The sequence below is a fragment of the Vigna radiata genome, chromosome 7 (assembly GCF_000741045.1).
Source record: "Vigna radiata var. radiata cultivar VC1973A chromosome 7, Vradiata_ver6, whole genome shotgun sequence".
Lineage (NCBI taxonomy): Eukaryota > Viridiplantae > Streptophyta > Magnoliopsida > Fabales > Fabaceae > Vigna > Vigna radiata.
Window position 1 is genome coordinate 47,717,261 of NC_028357.1, and position 23,769 is coordinate 47,741,029.

At 31.0% G+C, this 23,769-nt stretch overlaps 3 protein-coding genes across 3 annotated transcripts; 1 reads left to right on the forward strand and 2 right to left on the reverse strand.

Annotated features, from left to right (window-relative positions):
• Positions 1-2,673: 2,673 nt before the first annotated feature.
• Positions 2,674-7,787, forward strand: LOC106768639 (alkaline/neutral invertase A, mitochondrial). The gene is made up of 6 exons (XM_014653888.2): positions 2,674-3,772; positions 4,447-4,612; positions 4,811-5,022; positions 5,668-6,161; positions 6,427-6,475; positions 7,128-7,787. Exons 1-6 carry the CDS (start codon positions 2,981-2,983, stop codon positions 7,452-7,454), a joined length of 2,040 nt encoding a protein of 679 aa, XP_014509374.1. The 5' UTR covers positions 2,674-2,980; the 3' UTR covers positions 7,455-7,787.
• A 232-nt stretch (positions 7,788-8,019) lies between these two features.
• Positions 8,020-10,682, reverse strand: LOC106767893 (gibberellin 2-beta-dioxygenase 2). Its single transcript, XM_014652856.2, has 3 exons — positions 10,282-10,682; positions 8,868-9,222; positions 8,020-8,414 (listed from the first exon to the last, which is right to left on the reverse strand). Exons 1-3 carry the CDS (start codon positions 10,647-10,649, stop codon positions 8,166-8,168), a joined length of 972 nt encoding a protein of 323 aa, XP_014508342.1. The 5' UTR covers positions 10,650-10,682; the 3' UTR covers positions 8,020-8,165.
• Positions 10,683-20,522: 9,840 nt separating this feature from the next.
• LOC106767081 (transcription initiation factor TFIID subunit 9) lies at positions 20,523-23,440 on the reverse strand. Its single transcript, XM_014651901.2, has 2 exons — positions 22,974-23,440; positions 20,523-21,007 (listed from the first exon to the last, which is right to left on the reverse strand). Exons 1-2 carry the CDS (start codon positions 23,235-23,237, stop codon positions 20,738-20,740), a joined length of 534 nt encoding a protein of 177 aa, XP_014507387.1. The 5' UTR covers positions 23,238-23,440; the 3' UTR covers positions 20,523-20,737.
• Positions 23,441-23,769: the final 329 nt, after the last annotated feature.

The following is a 23,769-nucleotide window of genomic DNA, read 5'->3' on the forward strand; positions in this document are numbered from 1 at the left end:
TGAATGATGATACGAGTTAATAGGAGTCAGATTAGTCGCAAGTAGTTTGATGTTAATTAAATATAGTAATTTCTATATCATAATTCATTATTATTATTATTATTATTATTAGTAGTAGTAGTAGTATTATTATTAAATAAACTAATAATTAATTTTATTAAATCGTAAATCAAATTCTTAGTTAATTTTTTGGCATGTTCCCTTAAGCACATTTTTAACTATATTCAAAGTTGTTTTTTAATGTCAGCTTTAAACATTTTTACGCTGTTAGTTAAAATTACAAAAAAGTCATATTTTATTTTTATTTCTTAAACTAATATTTAAAAAAAATAAGATATATTTATTGATAATACAAACTTTTTAACACCGTCATATATAAAAAAAAAAATTGTCATATGTGATCATTTTTGTTTTACAATTAAATAATAATATAAATATTCTTCTTATTATCGTGTGTAAAATTCAACTTATAAATGATACATATAGATATTCTTATAATGTTTTCAAAAAATTATACCTGCAATAAAATAAATTAAATAATTACATTTAATACTTTATTTTAAAGTTTTAAATCAGATACGATTGTCAAAATTACAAAATTCCCCTATTGACGCACTAAAAAAAAGGAAAATGATATTTTAATACCATTTTTTGACATCATTTTGACATTGTACACGTATCAAACTATGATTGGACGATTTCAAATTAAAAAAATTGAGACAGGGATATATTTAGAAGAGAAAAACCAAAGTTTGTTTTTTTAATTTGAAATCGTCCAATCATACTTTGACACAATGTCAAAATGGTGTCAAAAAATGGTGTTAAAATATTATTTCCCTAAAAAAAAATGGCAATCATGAGAATTAAATAGTCATGGACCGTTTTTAAAGTATCGGTTGAGTTACAAAAAGTTTATTACATCAGTGTAGTTTCAATTATTTATTTATATATAATTTGAACTAAAAAAAAATATATCACTTTATGTTAAAAAAAATAAATAAATGTTGTTCTAAATATTGATGTTTAATTAAGTAAATTATTTTAAGATCAATTAAATTTTAAGGGTTCATAATTTTTTGTATTTTAAATTAAATCTCAAGTTTTTATGTTATATTGAATACTACAATTTTTTTTTATCTTTTTCAATTAAATCATTATTATTTAATTTTTTATTAATTAAATGATATGATTGTTATGTTATAACATGATATTGCTTACATGTTTCTATATATTAATAAATGTGAGGTTTTATGATTAATACAAAATGATAATTTTAATTTTGATTGTGTTCGTAAAAAAAATATAAAAATATATGTTGAATAATTAAATTATCGTATTCGAATAATTTCTACGTCATGAACTATGATTTATTAATGTCACTATTCCTAATGTAAATGCTTAGGGTGTAGAGGTATAATATTTGTATCCAACATAATTTTTAATAAAAATAATAAAAGTCATCGGTTATTAAACACAACAATTCATATATTTTTAATACGTGAGAAATAAGCATAATAACATATAAAATAATAATATATCACTTTGTTAAAATAAAAAGACTCCGTTAAAAAAAACAATTTTAAACACTCAGTATACTACAAAAATTTAATCATAAATATTAAAATTTGTGGAAGAATTAAAAGTTAATTAAGTATTGTTTTAATATAAAATATTTCACACATATAAGGGATAGATGTGAACTTAGAAAGAGGAAGGGGTGAAGTAGTAAAATCTTTAGAAAGAATATTTGGGCCCATATAATCCGTTCCAAGTTGCAAGGAGATTCTATTCTTCGGATTTTGTGTACTCACGCAACTTTAACGTGCGCAAATAAATTTTGTCCAGAAACCGAACACGAATGCGTTTTGTCACGTGCGACAATATATCTTGCACGTGGGAAGCGAAAATATAAAATATCGCGATATTTGAGATAGTGAAGAAGATTATCTTACCGTGTAAATAGTTGCCACGTAGACTTACGCGGCGTGCACCGTAGGAAGTGTAGTTGAAAAACATGTGCTTTTGTAGCGTTGTAGGGTCAGAACTTGTTCGTTGCCTCATCCATTCAAATATCTACAGTTTTTAAATACTCGAAAAGACGGTTTTACCCTCTATCCTTATCCTCACCACGTCACCACTTTCCCAATTTGTCCCTTTTTTTTACTTGCTTTACCTTCTGAAATTGGTTTCTAAAAGGAAAGGGAATCCAACCTTACAAATCACAATACGTAAATACAAAGAAAACAACGTAGAGTACACACATCCTTACCAAAATACATACGCCTCATCAGAGATTTTTTTTTTCAATATACTTATAATAGCAACATAAAATTATTTTATATTATTAGTAACAATTTTTTTAAAATTAAATAAACTAAAATTATATTTTTTTAATTCACAACTTATTATAATTAAATTCATAAGTATATATGACAGGAAGTGTTATATTTTTTTAATAGCTCATTTGGTTAAGTTAGTACGTGTCTTTTGCTGGGTGGGATTAGTTCATTGAACCAACCAAGGGTATTCTTGTAAAATCAGATGTGGTAACTCAAAAAGAGAATCCCAGCACGTGCGAGGGATAGTGACGTAATTACACTTTTCGTCAATTTGGGAAGCTGTCCTCTTTCTCCTCCCAACTTTCCTCTCTGAGAGCCTATAAAGTGGCTTCGTGAGTTTCGTTCTTTCATTTCTTCATATCTCAAACACTTTTTGCTTTCATTCAAACCATTCGATCTCTTTCTCGCCTTCTCAGACAGTAAGTAAACCCGCAAATCGTTGTAAATTTTACCCTTACCATTCTTTTAGTTATTAACTTAGAATCTTCCCTTTCTAGATTTATAATTGTAATAATTCTTTGTTATATATATATGTTGATGTTACTGGGATATACATAAGGTGTTGAACATAGGAAAAGTCTTGATTTTTAATAGTTTAGAGCGGTTTCATTTTCTGGGCTGTGGTTGTTTTCTCATACCAAATGACTAGTGGTAGTTCTATTGGAATTTCTACCATGAGGCCTTGTTGTAGAATCTTTTGCAACTACAAAAGTCCAGCGGTTTTTGGGTTTTCTCCAACGAACTTCGGTGATTCAGCGATCAGGGGCATGTTGTCCAGATCAGGTCATCACAAGTCAACCCATCGTTATAGATATAATACCTGTGATACTCAGATTGTAGGTTACATAAATGTGATCAAACCGAATCGGAGAGATTTTAGTATTTCCGGTTCGAATTGGAGTCTTGCTAGGGATTTTAGCACTAGTGTTTGTATCAATTTTGGTAGTTTTAGGCCTAGGGTTGTGTCCTTGATACCGCATGTAGCGTCGGATTTTAGGAACCAGTCTACATCGGTTGATTCTCATGCTCATGACACGAGCTTTGAGAAGATTTACATTCAGAGCGGCTTGAATGTGAAGCCTTTGGTGATTGAAAAAATTGAGACTGATCAAGGTGTATTGGAGGAGGTGTCTGAAGAAACATGTGGTGAGTCAAATGTCAATTTAGATCAATTGAAGGATTTAAGTGAGAATAAGGTTCAGAGCAAGGTCTCTGAGGTTGAAAAGGAAGCTTGGAAGTTGCTTCGGGATGCTGTCGTCACATATTGTGGGAATCCAGTTGGGACCGTTGCAGCTAATGATTCTGCTGACAAACAACCGCTGAATTATGATCAAGTCTTCATCCGTGATTTTGTTCCATCGGCGCTTGCCTTTTTGCTCAATGGTGAAGGGGAAATTGTCAAGAATTTTCTACTTCACACATTGCAATTGCAGGTATGTTATGGCGTTATTAGCTCAATTAGATTGTTTCTGCATACACTTGTTTTCTGTTCTTCTACATAATAGTTATGTCTACACCGCTATTTATGTTGTGCATACTCTGTTGAGACGATGTTATTTAGCTTTAATGCTGCATAACAAATAACAGATGTTCTTTTCTATCCATCAATTGTATATTTGAATGGAATTTACGCATATATTGTTTTTTATATGTGAATCAGAGAAAGATAAGACGTCATGTATCTAGTTCTCATTGTCGCTCTTATTTTAAATTATCCTATGTTACACATTACGGAAGAAATGTCAAAGCGCATGTTGGGATTCACGTTAGAAAAGCCTAAATCATGGTTTGGCCAAAATCTTCCCTTTTGTATTTTTTGCTCAAACGTTAGTTTGGAGATTCCAACTTCAAGGCAAACATTCTCTAAATGCTTCTCATCTACTGAACCTTTTTCATTTTTTCCTAACTTAAGATACAAAGAATCCTTGTAAATGCCTCACTGACTCACGAGCTAAGTTAACATGTAACCAATGAATGAGAGGGAAGGACTATTATTTAAAGTGTTGTTGACAAACATATAGATGAAGCTGTTATTGGACTTGAATTAATTTCTTTTGGTGTACTCGTTTCTTGTTTAGTATTTTAATGAAAAGTTTATTTTTGCCAGAGTTGGGAGAAGACTGTTGACTGCTACAGCCCAGGTCAAGGGTTGATGCCTGCAAGCTTCAAGGTTAGAACTGTGCCTCTTGACGGTAACAATGAAGCATTTGAGGAAGTTTTGGATCCTGATTTTGGGGAATCAGCTATTGGACGTGTTGCACCTGTCGATTCAGGTAACTTCTTTGTTGTTGTGGAAGCTTAAGACATTTTTTATTACATTAAAAGTTACCTACACTGTCATTATTATGTTGTTCCTTTTCCAGACATAGTCTTGCTATATTTTTTCTTATTCAAAATTAACTTAACATCTATATTTTACAAATCATATTTATGCCAACATTTTAAAGCTTATGCTACATTCTCCGTTACAGGACTGTGGTGGATTATATTGTTGAGAGCTTACGGGAAATTAACGGGTGACTATACTTTGCAAGATAGAGTGGATGTCCAAACAGGCATAAGACTGATCCTTAAGCTGTGTCTGACTGATGGATTTGACATGTTTCCTTCTTTATTAGTCACTGATGGTTCCTGCATGATTGATAGAAGGATGGGCATTCATGGTCACCCTCTTGAGATCCAGGCAAGCTGATAACTACTTATCTCTATTTATATAAGCAAGTAGGAATTATGATTTATTTTGCTCTTAATATATGGTACTCGGGTTTTTTTTCATTGATAATATATTAGCTATCTCTATTCATGTAAGGAATTATCAGTTATTTTTTTCTTCATAATGCATAAAATAGGGAATTTTTTCCTTGATAGATAATATATGAATATGCTTTTCTTCTCTGTCTTTGAAACAGGGCAGCATATTCTCAGTTAGATTATTTGAGCAAGAACAAGTGATGTCACTGTGATTCAACAAAACTTAATTACTTGACATAGAACTCTCAGTTGAGAGTTTGAAATGCATAATTTTTCATTTACTCATTTTTGGACACAGACTGATGTAATTTTTCATATTAAAAGTTAAAATTAATTCAGCATTTGAAGTTCACAATGTGCATTACTCAATAATATCTACTGCCGACCTAGTGTTTGCTACATCTTTATACAATTAGTTTTAAAATGCATTACAGTCAGTTTTGGGCTGCGGCCTTGTTGACTCTTAAATAGTCTATCGTGTTTCCCTCCTCTTTTATGTTGGTTGTCGCATGTCTGAATATATGCCTCGATACTTATAAATTTTGCCCTTGGGTGGATTTGAATTGCACATTTGCAGGCGTTATTTTACTCGGCTTTACGCTGCTCACGGGAGATGCTGATAGTCAATGATGCAACTAAGAGCCTGGTGGCTGCTGTCAGTAATCGCTTGAGTGCACTCTGCTTTCACATGAGAGAGTATTATTGGGTTGATATGAAGAAGATTAATGAAATTTATCGGTATAAGACAGAAGAGTATTCTACTGATGCTGTAAACAAGTTTAACATCTATCCAGAGCAAATTCCTTCATGGCTAGTGGACTGGATATCCGAGGATGGCGGATACTTCATTGGTAACGTGCAACCTGCTCATATGGACTTTAGGTTTTTTACACTTGGAAACCTTTGGGCTATTGTTTCTTCTTTAGGAACAACAAGCCAAAACCAGGGCATTTTAAATTTAATTGAAGCAAAATGGGATGATATTGTTGCTCAAATGCCTCTCAAGATTTGTTATCCGGCTCTGGAGAGTGAGGAATGGCGTATCATCACTGGCTGTGACCCCAAGAACACGTAAGGCTATTCTAAATTTCTTGTTCTTTTTTGAAATTCGCAGTGTTTCTTGGCACAACCACTTGGATGCAAAAGTTCACAATTTGTGTGATGCAAAACATTGAAATAAATTGTCAATGATTCAATATCTTGCCAGAGATAGTTGTGTTTTCTTGTATTGTAAAGGTTTTGGCTGTTGCCTTACTCTTGTTTGATATTTATCTCCCTGCTTTGTCTCCTGCTCTAAATTACAAACTTTAATGATAATTTGTTAAATTGCTTGCAGCCCTTGGTCATATCATAATGGAGGATCTTGGCCAACGCTTCTCTGGCAGGTCAGTTGTACATTTGTTTGGATCAAGTCATCCTTGTGATTGTTTGTTACTTCTTCTGGTTTTATGTACAATAAGTTAATAATATTTAATTCATCAAGACCAAATTCTATTTATAGTTTTTTTCAACCAATTCGTGGTAGTTGGTTAATAGTCTAATTTCACAATAAACGAGTGAATGTCTTGTTAATAGATTTCAACAATAATTAAGGGCATAAAAAAACTAAACGCCGTCGATTAATAGATTTCACAAATAATTAAGGGTATAAAAAAAATAAACGTTGTCGATTAATACATTTAAAAGTGGAACTATGTTTGTGATAATAGGATAAAAAAATGTTTTAATTTATTTCTTATTCAAAGGAGTAGAGGAAGCATTGAATCCAAAAGATAAATAGAAGTACATAACATTTCACGTTAGCATTAATTAGTATGACAACTATTATTAATTTTTATCTTTTAAAACATGTCATTTGGTATTGATATTAATTTTCTTCAGTTCCTGTTTTGTAATAATTTTATGGCTAGATATATAAATTTAATTACTATTGGTTCGATGACGATTTATGTTTATGTCGTCCAATTATATGGCAATGAAAAATATATAACCTTGACTTTTGTTATATTTGCTAACTAGTATATGTTTAAACTTCAGTTCACATTAGCCTGCATGAAGATGGGAAGGCCCGACTTGGCACAGAAGGCTGTTGATTCAGCAGGGAAAAGACTTTCATTGGATAAATGGCCCGAATATTACGACACACGAAATGGAAGGTTCATTGGGAAGCAATCACGGTTGATGCAGACATGGACAATTGCTGGTTTCTTGACCTCAAAGATGCTTCTAGAAAATCCAGAAAAGGCATCCTTGTTGTTTTGGGAGGAGGATTTTGAACTTCTTCAGAACTGTGTCTGCATGCTAAGCAAAACTGGTAGAAGGAAGTGTTCCCGTTTTGCTTCAAGGTCTCAGTTTCTTGTTTAACGTCAACAATCTCCCAATACTACTAGAGTGCCATTGTTTGGTGAACTAATGTATTGCAATAATTGATTATGCATGTTAACTATTTATGTTGTTTGGTGACAACGGATAACAGTATAACAGTTATATTGCATCATTTATTTATGCGGACTAACTCACTCCATGCCATCACTCCATGCCATGTGTGGCATCACTGGGTATCATATATTTGAACAGTAGCCACACTAGTTCTATAAGACCGGTTATTATTGTACCACCAAAGTACTTTTGTAAATCTTGCTAATTAAAGGATTGGTATATCTGATGAAAGAAATCTTACTTTAGGACTGAATTCAATTGAGTCTTGCTTTTATTTTTCTAGGGGTATTGACTAAGTAGTCAAAAGGGAGATTTTTTGAAGTATTGAAAATGAACTTTATAATCAAAAGTTGTCAGACGCATTTATAATAAAGTGTTAATATATAAAAGGAAATGTCTGTTATCGTTAAAAAAAACAGGGTAGTTGAAGTTAGCATAGCAGATAAATAAAAGAAAGAGATGAATAATTCTGGTTAGAAGGAAAGAAGAGAAAGAGAAAAAGTTGAAGGATTGGAATTTATGATGATTGGTGGAAAGGAGTACAGAGAAGTTATCTTAGGGTTGTGAAGTTAATAATGAGTGAGTGGGGAGAGTATGGAAAAAAATGGGGAGGCAGAGGAAAAGAGTGAGTGGTGGTCAGCGTTTGCAGTTTCTGAAAAGCTGAAGGCGTGTGTCTCCAAGCCTGAGAGAATATGTGGCTTTCTTGTATTCGGCCCAAGTGAATGGTCGGAAGAGAGAGGGCCTCTGAGGTGTCACCATAACTGAGGGAGCAACAATGGTTTGATGCAGAGGTGGAGCCCCAAAATATGCCACTGACATTCTACACTTGTATGAGTTCGTCATTGCCCTGTGTCTCACGCTCACAAATCTTCCATTTGTCATAACCTTAACACAACAACACCAACACCCACATAAATCAATCACACTTCAACCCCCACTTTCCCAACATTCATTTCTCATTAATTTCATTCAAATGTTCCCACTGAAATTTAGTTCAAAAGCTGCAGTGAAAAGAAAAGAAAAAGAAAAATACATTGATTCCCATGTCATTTCACTTCCCATCAACTTTTAAGATTTTTTTTTTTCTCTTTCTGTGCCAGCATACAAACCAGGCCCCCCACTCCCTGTTCTTTTTTCTCCTTTGCAAATCGAATCAACCTCTGTGTTCTGTTCTCTTCTGTGGGGTTCAAAGACTAAACCTTTCACGTTATTATTCTATAAAAGTCATTATAATGTGTTTGAGTATCCATGAAAGAGTTCCCAAGTAATGTTAATGCATTACAAGTGTATATGATGGAGTGAAAGAGGAAGCAAATCATATTACATGCATAGAGATACCTGTAGTACATCACCGACGTTGACATAGAATGCAGAGGGGTCAGGTGTGACTGGGATCCATACCCCATCTGGAAGAGAAATTTGGAGGCCTCCGACGTCGTTGGATCGGAGTATGGTGAGGATCTGAGGGTCAGAATGCTCCCCAAACCCAACCTTGGTAATTTGTGATGACTTGTCCTTATCTCTGTTAATTATAGGTGGGTAGTGATTGAGTCTCAGCACTGAGTCACTTTCACCATCCCTTATCAATCTGCTGAAAACCCAAGTGTCCGGGACCCCCAGCCCCTCTGCCATCACCTCCAATATCTCACATGCTAGTTCTTTCACTGCTTCTGTGTATGCACTCAAGCTTTTCCTGCATCCCATTCAAATCACCCACAAAACAGACATATATAAATATCTCTTTTTTTTATTATTATTATTCTACATGACCACCAAGAATCAAATTATAATTCTCCCTTCCTTGAGGGAAACACCATTTTATATATACATAAAAAAGAAGAAGCTCAAGTTGTATAGCATAATGTCAGAATAATGAGTTGCAACATGTCATTTTTTTCAAATACTGGTTATTGGTTGACTCACTTTAGGACTTGTACGTTCAAAGGGGAAACTTTTAAACCATTATTCTCTCTCCCTTCTTTGCTGGCCAGTCAGATACAACTCACACCAATGTACTTCCAAAAGCGTTATACTTATTCATCCAACGCTGCTAGTAACAGTGTCTGCTTCAATTTTTTTTCTATAGTATATTACATTTATTAATACATGATATCCATTAAGTAAAAGTTAACTAGTATTTTTAGTAAGATCTTCTATTTTAATCATATCTATTCACCAAATGATATTTAAGCTTCAATAATCTGTTCACCAAAAGATCTTCTATTTAATCATATCCATTAAGTAAAATTTACCCTCTGTGTGTGTATATACATATATTTAATACAGATGCATGTTTATACAGATTTTTGTTATTATATTAAAGTTAAAAGGTAAATATACGTACCACTTGAATACTATATATTACACGATTATGAATTAATCCTAAGTCTGGATTATGTAAAGGTGTGTACATGTTGTTATTGAACGACATGTATAATAATCTGTTCTGATAATTTCGTGTATAGCATGCAGCTAAATTTGATTAACTTTTCCTATATAAGCTATAAATATGCATAATATTTGAGATAATCTGTCTGGGATAATTGGCAGAAGAATTGTTGAAAAATATGATATGAAAAAGGGTGGTAGTTAGGGAGCATGTGGAGTTAACAGTAAAGGAAGCATGCAGTAAATATAAATGGTGGTGAGAGAGAGAGAGAGAGAGAGAGAGAGAGAGAGAGAGAGAGAGAGAGAGAGAAGGAAGATGCGTAGTAATAAGAGGTGACATCATGCATAAGATAGATAGAGATACCTGAGATTTAATGGGTCAGTTGATATGGTTTTGGAAATGTGAGCAATGGAGTCAGTGGTGGCACTCAGGAGAAGGTACTCGACCTCACCCATGTCTCCATTGACACCTATGTTCTTGCACCCATATGCAGGTGCCGCCACTTTCTTTTCCAGCATCGGTTTTCCAAAGAAACCGAAACCTGCTTCTTCAGTTTTCGCTATAACTTCCTTGCTGATACCGTGGTTTATCACTTTGAAGAAACCGTATTCTTCGCACGCTTTCACGATCACCTTCGCCACTTCCGCTCTCTCGCCTGAGAAGTCCACCACGGGAACCTCACGAGGGAGAATCCCTTCGCTCTTCATTGGGTTTCGGGCAGCCAACACCATGTTTTTAGATTTTCCAGATATCTGTTACCGAAACAAAAGAGAAGAAGAAGATGATGGTGAATGAATTATGAGTGGAGATAGTGGCCTATTTATGCACCAAGAATAGGAGAGAATCCATGGGAGGAAGAGATTAAAATAATCTATATTTTACTTTAAATAAAACTCTAAACATAGCTCAGTAATTAATTTAAAATTAAAATTACCGATAGAAAAAGATGCACAAATTATAATCAGTGCTTATAAGTATAATAAAAATGGCGAAAATAATCTGATGAAAAGAATTATAATCTAAAAGACTCATAACTACTTGTTTAACATGACTTGAGATGTAATTAATGAGACAGCATTATTTATGTTTTTTATTTAATCATAAATTATGATTTATTCAGATAATTATAAAGAGACGGGACTGAACAAATTTATTATATATGATAGTGAGTTATTAAACGTTAATACTATATAAAATAGTATTATAAAGTTAAAACTTTGATGTCTAAAATAGTTATTAATTAAGTAAAATTATAGAAAATATGGAAGGTTAAGGTTATCTGAAAAGGTAAATGGATGAAATTTGTTCTTAGTTAAAAAAATGAAAGACAATGGAAGTAGGAAAATTCCCAGAAAAGAACGTTGACTTTGTAGAGAGTTTGTTGACTCCCCCATTGGCTTTTTCACTTTAGTTAGTATTTACTGGTCTAAATCGTCCTTTTCATGAACCTTTTTTATTCTGTTTTTGACTTGCTACGCTTTCTCTCTTCAATGCTCACTTCACGTGCAAATCTATGGCTTCGAAATAAGAATGATTCTGCAAATTTTTTAACCATTGATATATACTAGTAAGTAGTTTGTTGAAAATGAAAGTATATAATAAGGTGGTTTAGGTTTAGGGTTTCCATGCACACTTGCTTTAAATAGAGGGCTTCACGTTCCCACAGAATGGATGTCATAGGACGAAGCTTTGCTGTTTAGGGTCACCCTAATTATATAGGAACGCCAGCTAACAATACAATCTCACACGTCCTTATCAAATCCTTCTGCCATTGAGTACTCACATGTCTTTAAAGAAGGCTCATATAAGGCTACCCATTACTACTATATCACTTACACTATCTTCAATTCATTTCTTTCTTTACACTTCCTTTTCTTGCTTCCCCTATTTCTATCCAAATCCTTTTCTTTCCCTCTTTCAATATTTCAATCATGCTATCACCAACTCATCACACTCAACTATCAATGTTAAAGGCCCCATGCATTTTTCAACCACACTCATTCTTATCAAAACTAATTATATCATCGAAAATCTAACATCGATTAGAAATAAAATCAATATATAATATATAATATTAAAAATCTAACATTGATTATAAATAAAATCAATTTATAATATATAAGTAAGTGTATGTTGGGAGAAGGTTCGACACACATATAGATCTCCACACATGGTAAGATATTGTCCACTTTAGGCCAAGTCCTTCACAATTTTGCTTTTGGCACCACTTCAAAATATCTCTTACCATTGAAGGTATCTATGTGTCTATAAACCCTTGATCAACCCTTCTTCTACTCAATATGAGACTTTGTTTGTACTCCAACAGTGTAAACCTTATCTTACAAACTAATTTTACGAGGATCGAATTAAATTCAAAGTCTATTTCTTAATATAATTACGTTTAAAAGATGGCAAAAAAACTTATCTTTTTCTCCATGGTCTTCTTTGACTTATAAGAGTGTTGGAAATGCGTAATAATTATTTAATACATAAAGTGTGGTTATGATGTGGTACTATACAAGAGGAGTAAGTGAGTGCATGATGCTGTGAGAATTTTAAAATGATAAATATACAGTATTATTTGTGTAAAGTACTGAAGATATTTTAAAGCTGACTACCACCTGTAGCTGTACAATTTAAGTATATGATATTATTATATTATTTGAATATGCAAGAACCATTTGTTTAAATTTAATATTAATTCAGTAGCTTAATCTCAGAAAGAATCGTTAGTACGATTCAGATAAATTAAATGCTAAACAATGTATTCATGACTTGTTGTACTTACAAACATTAAAGGTTGACTTAGTAGTAAAAAAATTTAAGTAATTCTTTATATCTGAATCTCATTACACAGAAAAAATTGGACAATTTATGAAAGAAAACTTAGACATTTTTTTGGATTATGCTCTTTGTCCTTTATATGTATAGCTTCATTTAGTTTTCTTTTAAAAAAAACGAATAATTTGGTTCTGGCATAAGATTTTGAGTAGAAATGGATAGAAAAGAACTATGAAAGGAAGAAATAAAATAAAATAATTGATTTTCTATTAGTTATTTAAAAAATGGTGGAAACTGCTAAAAAATATTTTAAATTGATAAATTGATACGAAATGAGAGGGAAAACACATCCTCTCTTTTTTTGCATTTTTTTCTTAAAAATGATTTTTTTTTATATATTCTTTACAAAAAAAACATATTTTTTTGTGTGAAGTACAAAAACTATTCTTTTGAATGAGTATACACATGTATTAAGCATCAATCACAAGCTGGCATGGTTGGATACACATGGCATTCATGTGAAAATCAAATTAAGTTTAATTTGTAGAGATAAAAAAGTTATTTTGTATTTTTGAATATACTTTTTATATTAAACATTAATTTTTTTAACAAAAATAAAGACATATAAAGATATTCAACAAATTATGAATATTAAAAGAATCGAACTAAGTAGACCGTGCGATGTAAACTTTGGCTGCAATGTTAGGTTTATCGAAGAGAACAATAATTGACCAAGTGCAGGATTAATAATAATGATAATTTTAGGATGTCTTAAACCAAGATTAAACTCTGTAAAAAAATGAGATTGTAAATTTTAATTTAATTTATTTGTTGGGGTAGGTTTGCTTTTTCCCATGCAGTGAGAAGATTATCCCATACTTCCATGTGAAAAGCTATTATAAAAGAAAAAATGACATAAACTATATAGTATTCCACAGACTAAGTTCCTTCTGACTTCCACTTTTCCAGGTTCATCTCGATGAGTCTAATCTTCGAAACCTTTATTTTATGCCTCAGTGGAAGCTTGCACTTCTAATTTTTAAACATTCATCTTTGTTTGATAAAGACCAAACAAATATATACAAGTAGAAACCAGGACAAGATAAACATAAAAAATTTAAAAAGTTAATGAAACCAAAATATATTTAATTGAAAAATGTTGCAAAGTTAATTGTTAGTAAGAAAAATTAAACACACAATTCTTTTACTCTCTCCTTCAACTTCATTGTATCAATTTTATATCTCTAAATCATTAATGGAGAATTAAACCTACCATCTCTTTCATCCTTTTTTTTTTCTAACTTTATCACTAAGTCTTGTACATTTTAAGAGTAACTTTCATTTAACGTTATTATGAAAGTTTACATAAAGATTTATTAAAAAAAACACAACATTAATAAATTTCAAATTTAATTAATATAAAGAATTAACATCATCTTTAATCAAATTTTAAATAAATAAATTTATGGTATTTTATCTTATATATAACGTATTTAATTTTCTTATATATATCTTATATGTTTAAAGTCTTTGTACTAACCCAACCAAATAGAATAATTAAGAAGGGACGATCGGTCTAGATATGTTGATAATTAGTATTATCAAGTGTCATCTAATTAATAAAGTAAAAGTTGTATATTAGTCGTGTTGAAAGTCCCACATCGACTAGAGATGAGGCCATTTAAGTGTATATAAGTGGGTGCAAACCTCATCCTACAAGCCGGTTTTGTGGGGTTGAGTTAGGCTTAAAGTCCACTTCTAACATGGTATCAGAGCCATGACTGGAGCCCATCCTAGCGATTTCTGTTATTGTTGGGCATATTGATTCATCCGCTATCGGGTCGCTATCGGACCACCCATTAAAAAGGCGTGAGGGGGTGTGTTGGAAGTCCCACATCAACTAGAGATGAGGCCATTTTTTGTGGGGTTGAGTTAGGCTTAAAGCTCAATTTCACTCAATTACTCTCTCCCAAATCCCTTCAAGTAAACAACGCATAAGAGATGAATGGGTTGTGATTGGACCGCGATTACAATCCCACTAATTACAAATCCATCACAAAACCTATAAATAGAGGTCAAAAGTTAAGAAAGTAAATTATTACATTTATTGTGAATTTAAAATTTTACTATGATCTCAAAGATAAAAATGTAAAATAATATTTTGTGAAAATCTTCGACCATATTCTTGAAACACTCTTTTTAAATTGTTTACTTAATTGAGTTTAATATTTTTTATATATTTTTTAGAAAACTAAACTTTTTTATTTTTTTTGTGATGAATATGTATGATGTTTGACAGATAATAAGAAGATTAAGATGAAAATAGAGATAGGAGGTAGAGATAGATGGTAGGGAGTTAGGGTCGTCCTTGTAGTTATAGGGTATGGTTTGGTAAATAGGGGTCCAGATAGAGTCCTCTCTTCAATTATTAACACACCTTATACAATTATTATTTCACTCACATAATTGCCCAACAAAAGCGATAGTACATACCCTAATAATTGAGATAGTACACTCTTTCTATACCATCCCTAATTAATCTTATTTATTATCTTAATCTTAATTATTATAATATCTATTATTCTTTCATCTAATGCCATGGGGCCATACACCAACTCAACAACACAATACATTTATTGTTCTTTCCTTTTCATTTTTACAAACTTTCAAAATCACCTTAAATCAAAATTATAAATATAACCATAACCCTAACTGGATCCTACCATTTATCATTTCATTAATATCAATTAAAAACTCTACTAATATTTTAATAATGGCTACATTGATTTACAATGTATGAATACTTCTCAACATGTAGCAAAAATTATATATTGAGAACTAAGTTTAATAATTATTCTCACAAAATCATTTTAAGGGATATATAACATATAAATTAATGTTATTGAATATGAAATTTTGAATACTGTGCAAAAAGAGGTTTGGATAAGATAAAGAAATAAAACGAAAAATTATTTTATAAAATCTAGAAATAATTGTACCAAGAATAATAAGGTGAGAAGTCAATCAAATGGAATATATGTAGGACCATGGAAAATAAAGTACTTTTTTTTTTCTGATGGAGGTGATAACAAATAAGTTAATTACAGAATATAGAAGTTGAAAAATAGAAAAGGTTGTGTAAAATGATTGTTGTCCTTTTTCTTATTAAGACTTTGAAACTACAAAAACCACTTTCTTATTAAGGCATAAGGAATATGGGTGGAACTCAACGTAAAAAAAAAAATAAAAGAAATTAAAATAGTTATAGAAAATAAAATAATTATGAAAATGAAAGTGCGTATTTTATGTGTATGGATGAAGAATGTGGAAGGTGGTAGAAAAGGGTTTGGGGTCAAAAGAAGAAAAGTGCTTAAGATTGTGGGGTAATGTTGTATGCACCTTTTGTAGATACCTATATTAGGTTACCTTCTATTTTTCTATTTATTAATTTTTCATCTTCTAATACTGCTTTTTGGTTGTCCAAAAATGTTTATATATAGTGTTTTTTTTTCTAATTAAGCTTAAATATAATATAAACCGAGTTAGAAAAAAAATTAAGTAAATAACACCATGGAAAATATATGAATATAAGAAAATTTGAGTGAGTACTTTTTTTCTTAAGGATCCACTGTATTTATAATATAGGTAGACACAAAAAAAAATATTAAATATAATAATTTATTATTGAATAAAGTTAATTGACAAATTTTGCTTATTTATTATTTTAATATATGCATCAATTATCATATTTAATAAAATTTATGATGTAATATCTCATAACTATATTTATTATGATAATAATATTTTATAATATATTATAATTATATATTATGAGATCATATGTGTTATAGTATGGAATATAAGTGATTGGTTATTGTATTGCAAGTTTTTTAAAAGTTTAAATATTTGTTTTTGGGTCAGACTTAAAGATTATCTACATAAGTCAATAAAAAATTAGAATTAATACATATTAAATGTTGTACAGTAGGGTATGGAGGTTGGAAGATACGGCCGATTTCCCAATCTAGCGGCAACTCAATCAACGGAGGTACAAATCTATCTCTCGAATTAGTGTCACTAAGAGAGAAGCAATAAGATTAAATTAAGGTAAAACAAGATTAGAAGTATCGAGTCAGCTATTGGGCCATGTTTAGGATTTTGTTAATTATAGGCTCATGGCGATAACTATAAATAAGAGATCAAAGATAGAAGGTGATTGGTTACATTGAATGCACATTTATTCCTAGTATTTACTTTCTTTCTCTATATCTATCATTTGACTACACTGACTTGAACGTCGGAGTGCCTTTAACAGGTACTCGACTGGACGCGAGTGAAGGAAGTTCCAAACGAATCAGAAGGATTCGAAAGAAACGACCACGAAGAGAGGATAGTGTGATCGAACATTCGAAGGAAATTGTATAGGTGGAATTTGATAACAGCACAATTAGAATAAATGTTATTATCTATTTTTTATCTTAAATTTATATTTATAAATTTTAGAATAATTTTTATATTAGTGATAATCTAATTATAATTCAATTAGTAATAATGATATTTTAATATCTATACATTTTAATAAAATGATAAGTATATATCTATAACAAATTAAAACACTGGTCTTTGAGATTGTATTTGTTAGCGAAATATTTGATAAATTTATATATAAAAAAATGGATGTAATTTTCATTGAGACACATTAAAATAAATTATTTAACATGTTTTATCTTTTCTTTTTTTCTTTTATTTAGATAGGTCAACAGAGCGAGATAAAAATGTGTCTGAGTTGGGGTTATTTTATAAATTCAAATTTCGTTGGATATACAAAAATGAATTAGTTTATAAAAAGAAATATCTATAAATGTATTTTTTAAGTTTTAGATTAGAAATTATGTGAATTTTTGTCTAAAAAAGGGTTTAGAAATGTTTGTATGAAAATTGAAAAGACAATAATGAAAGAAAGTTTTGGTGTATTTTACATGAGTTGGCTTGTTCCAATAATTTACTGGAAGAACTGTTGATGCACATGTTATCATTTCTAATGCTTCAGAGTACGCAACTGCTTCTATACGATTCAAAATGGGTAAAATAAGAACGAAAAGATAAAATTTAATTAATAACAAAAATCAAATAACTAAACACACGAAAATAATAAAATATTTTAAACACTCACAGTAAAAATTTATAATAAAGATTTAATAAGAAAAATAAATATTCAAAAAACAGTGAGATGGTTTAAAATTGAATTAATATAATTATATATCTCTATCTCAAATTAATATAACTTTTTTTTGTTATTAGTCCCAAAATTTGTGCAAGAACCCAGTTAGTTTAGGTAGCAACTTTGGTATTTATATTCACAAAATCATATTATTACATGTGCTCATTGAAAAATGTAGATGTTATTTAATTGTGCAACAATTATGACGAATGAAATAAATAAGATTGGAAGCACACTTGGTAAAAAATTACATTCACTAATTAATTTAATATTTTTAGTGTGTAGGAAAATTTTAAATAACAGACAAAATACAATTAATAGATTCTATGGCAATATATAATTATATGTCAAAATAAACTTTATTAAATAAATATTCAAAATATTAAAAATTGTACCCGACCTATATTTACAACATTACTATTATTATTTGATAGAGTTTAAAAGGGTTCAATAAGTAAAAGACTAAATATGAAATTAATGCGATAATTTAAGAGATTAAAAATATTTATGAGATATAAATATTGTATTAGTCTAAACAAAAATCATTAAAATTATCATAATCTATTAACTTCTTATTCATGCATAGTTCTAAAAAAGTTATAATTACATAAAAAAAAAACACATCAATATAATAATATTATGTTAGGAATCATAACATGTGGTGGAGTTGAGTATGAATAATGTTTACTCATTATTCAATTCGGAATAAAAAAAATTCATTCACAAATATTCACGGATATTTAAAAAATGTTTTATAAATTTTAAAAATAAAAATATAAAATATAAATTTAATTTTAATTAAATTTAACTTAACAAATTATAAATTAATTTTAATTTTAATTAAATTTAACTTAAAAATATAAATTAAAATTTAAGTTTAATTTTTTTTTGAGATAATTAATACCCGTGGGTTATACTCATACATAATCAATTTATAATACCATATCATTATCACCCATAAGTAGCTAATTAAAATGTCAGCTAAAGTTTTGATTTATTTAATATCTGTTTAAGAACATTTTCACCAAAAAAAAAAAAAAGTCCCATAACAGTTGCTTTAATAATTCTTAACTTAACAGCCAGTCAATAATTCATTTAGCCAATAATTAATAAAGGGTTTAATTGAATTGATTTAATTTCAACTTGGTCATTAAGAATGTAAATTTTCAAAACAAGTAACATTTGTGATTTTTCATTAGGACTGATAAATAAATAATAAACAACTTCACGAGAAGATTAACTTGTTCAATTATTTTTGTTTGTTGTTAAAAAAATTATGTCGAGTGCATATCAAAACCGTTATACAGATTATAAACACTCAGACTCTTCTCTAAGGCAATACAGATTTCGTAGCAACATTATTAGTCTTCTTGAGTTCAATATTCTATTAAATAAAATAATTTGGTTTATAAGATCACATTTTTCTTAATTCACACATTTTGTTTTGAATATCTCAATTCATTTTATTTATTTTGCATTAATTTTGGGTTTAATTAAAACGTAGCTCCAGGAAATGTATTTTCTTAAATAACTTTATAGAATTTCCCATACATACCACATAATATTAGGGTTAGGGTTAAGCATACTCGGAAAATGGACATACAGAGGGAAGAAAACAAATTTTTTGCATATTTGCGTGATAAGAAACTAGAGTTGTGAAAACAGGTAATTCGGTTCAACTCGGTCCGGCTACCACGGGTTGGTCACTTAGTGAGTCAACTCAACTCAACTCGTTTATTAGCGAGTCAGAAAAATTCGAACTTGGCCGATCCACCACGGGTTGATGGGTAAACGGGTTGGTTCACTGACCCACTTAATTACAATTTTTTAAAATAAAATAAAATTACAAACTTTCTATAATTTAAACCTAAACAAATTTCACTCCCAAATTTCGCTTCCAACATGCATGTTTAATTAATTTTGAAAATAGAGAATTTAAATAATTTTTTCAAGCAAAAAAAATATAAAAAATATTTTTTTATAAAATAAAAATTAAATTTTAATAAAATAAAATTAGGTAGGTGGGTTGGTGGGCCAACCCGGTCTATCACGGATTCAACCCGTATGAACCGAGTTTAAATGAGTCAGGTTGAAATTTGACCCGTATAAAAAAAAATACAATTTTTTCAAACCCAACCCGGCTCAAACCCGTGGTGAACCAGATTGACTCGCAGATTGTGACTCATTTTGACACCTCTGTAAAAATCTATAGATATTTGAATTCACCCATCTACGAGAGATTAAACGGGTTAATATAAAGAGAAAGTCAGTTTAACAATTAATAATTTTCTTAAATATTTTTTTCATATGTAACTTATTCTTAGAAAAATTAGTCATTTTCTAACTTTTACTGGATATATATATATATATATATATATTATAAAAGTGGTCCAATTAGCTTTAACAGATTATTTTCTATTCAATCCAAATTGACCAAATGATATGCACTTATACTCAGCTGCAGTTATACTCAGCTAAAATTTTTTATATCCAAACCTAACCGAAAACAGTAAAAACACCTCAACTCATTACAAAATTTTTAAATTGAATGTCATTTCACAGTTTGCAAGCTCCGAACCAACCGAGAGACAACATTCAAATGGAGTTTGAAACGAATCACATATTACATATTACATATTCCAAGCAGAATGAGCCGTTTGGAAACTTTTTCATTTCATTATAATGTCAGAAGCTAGTGGATGTTACACAATAAAACAAACATTGTATCGTTTATAGAGATTTTGTAGCTAATAATACTGTTGTACAACAATTACACAAAAGTTAGACTAAAACATTGGTCACATAAGGGAATTCAAATCAATCCTTTTGGCGTTTGGGCAGGGGAAACGAAACTCTCTGATGGGGATTCTGCTGCAGCTCTACCTTGTCTTCCTGAGTGGGATTGGGAATGGTAGTTTCTTCATCCTCTGTTTCTTCTAAAGGTTCAGCAGGCCTTTTGTTTCGAATTCCAAACTGGTAGTTAGGACTGATTAATGTGTCTTGGTCAGGCGGAAGTGGGATACCGGGTCCTGCTATAGTCTTTGGCAATGGTATCTTGTTGCGGTTCTGAGCCAACTCCAGCAGCACCTGGCAAGTGATTATATTAAACATTTTATTTTTCAAGATGACATAATACTTGAGGGAAAAGAGTGTTAGAGATCCAATATTGATTAGAAGTACACTAAATTATAATATGTAACTGAATATGAATTTTATTTTACAAGTCAGTTTTATAAGTTGAATTAAACTTAAAATTAATTTTTTAATTAAGTGCAGATGGTATTGGATCACCAAAGAGACAGATGACTTTTAAGCAAACAAATAATTCTAGACTGCAGCTCATGACATGGTAATTAGTAACTAATAAAATGAATCTTAGAAAAATGTTTCTATATAATTTAGAAAAGGCTATCTCAGCCATAATTCTCAAACAAATGAATATTAAAAATTAGTAGAAGATTAATATCTGCAAGCTAGTAATGAAACTGCAACACAGAAAGGTGGGGGCCTTTCACACAAAAGAAAAGAAGACAAGAATAATTTACATGAATTTAAAAATAAATTTATCAAAACTACATAGCACAGGAACTTGTTCCACGGTTGTCAGATAGAAATGTACATAATTTTGCTAGTTTACAATTCAAGGCAAAGAACATAAACTCGCTAGAAAAACTTAGACAGACTCCAGTGGATACTATATTCATTCACAGTTTCATGCAAACTTGGTCAGTCAAAGTCTAGAACAAACCAAATAATATTCTCCATAACATGAGAAAAACAATTGCATTTTAGGTGTTAGGTCTTTCTATCCAATACGCTCTACAACTGGTCATGCAAGTTTACTGGAGTACTGTGTTCATACTGCCAGTGCAGGTTTTTGATCTGAAGAGAGTGGATAAGATCTGCAGATGGTTCTTAAGGTGGGTCTAGTCCCCCTAATACAAGTACAAAGGGAATATTGATAGAAAATTCGATGCCTTTTAAAGAAGGAGCTCAGACTTCATCAATGGAGTGGAATAAAGCTGGCTGCTATGAAGCAGCATGTCTGGGTTCAGGCTAAAAAGTCTTTCTATCCAGGTTTGTATCTTACATACAATGATTTTCAAAAAGAGAAGCATTTATTTTGGTGTATTAAACCAGCAAATAATGGTAGCTAGATTTGTAGGAAACTTTTACAAGTTAGAGAGTTGGCTACAAGATATACCATACATGATTCTTGGCAATGAAACCAAATTGGGAGGCATGTGTGGCATGCGGATCATAGGGTTGTCTATGATCCAAAAAATGTAAAAATTTCAGATTTGCTTTCTAACTCCAGAGGGTTTCTGCCTGCAGCTACAAATCAAGATCTGTCAAAATTGGGGAGTGTATCAGAGTCATAAGGCTCTTGCACGTGATCAACAAGACACATTCATATGGATGCCCAATTACTCTGTTTTCCATAAAAGTATGCACCAATCCTCCTCTCTTGGTGCATCCAACCATATGTCGAACAACAAAAATCCCCTTTCTCACATTCGTAAAAAGCTTGATGCAAGTGGCCATGAGCTCCAGTTTAAAGGGGAAGTGTTATATATAGAAGACGCAGCAATTGTAGACGCTAGTTTTAGCACATGTATTATCTATATGATTGGATTAAAAATTAACCTATGTTAGGGATATCACAGAACACACTATTCTCAATATGAATATAAATGTGTGTGATCATCATTTGACACACAACCTAGTAATAAAAAGAAAATTAATCTTTGAAGTGAAGAGAACCCAACTATTTCAAGTCCCGTTGTGGGCTTTGCTTGAGTTGCGACACAGATTTAACTTCACATAAACAAGGCAACCTCTCACACTACCTTAACTCTTGCAAACTTCAGCAAATTGCTTCAAACTATCAGCACACCAAATTAAGCCAACAAAATTAACACACTTGACTTTTAACCTCAGACAACAAAAAGAATGTCTGTTTTTTTTTTCTCTCAGAAGATTTTATAGCCATAAATTCACATGAAACAGAGTTGAACAATTGGAAAGGCAAATTATTAATCACTGTTCTTACCTCACGGGGTGGTGGTTGCGAGAAGCTGAAGTTAATCTTGGATTGAATCGCAAGCTTGACATCGTCACAATCGATTGAGGATTTTCCGGCGTGCTCTGAATAGACTTGTGCGTCTGTTAATACATCGACGACGTATCGATACCATAGTTCAAGGAACTTGTGAATGACGCGAGGCTCGTACTCCTCCACGCCCATTGACTTCAACAAAGACTTCACGATCTTTGCATCCCTTGGCATTCCTGACTCTTCGTCTTTGTCACCCATATCTCTCTACTGCTCCACCGGAAGACAAAATGTAATTCAAACGCACGGTGGCCGGAATCTCCGTGGACGGTGTCGGACGGATGCTGGTTATTCGCCTAGAAAGACTTTGGGAGAAGTCTAGGGCACGAAAACTCTTCCTTTTGCATGGGCCTCATGGCTCGGAATTTTTTGATAGGCTCAAGTGAAAACACCGTGGCCCATGGGCTTTGTTATTCTCACTTCCCAGTTTTATCTTGCTGTTAATTTATGATTTTTTTAATTTTATTTATTTAAATTTGTTTTTGGAATTTGTTGTGTTTGTCAATTCAAAGTTGTGCACGTGAGAGTGTTTTGCTTTAGTATGTATATTTGTTTTATTTTTTTAAATTACACAATGTCGTTTCTTTTTAAATAGAACCACATTTATTTTTTTATATAAATTTTATGTTGTTATTTTTATTAAAATTGACATTTTTAAAAATATTTTTAAATTAATTTTTAACTATATTAATGAAGATAAATAAATATGTATTTTAACTAATAAAAATATGTG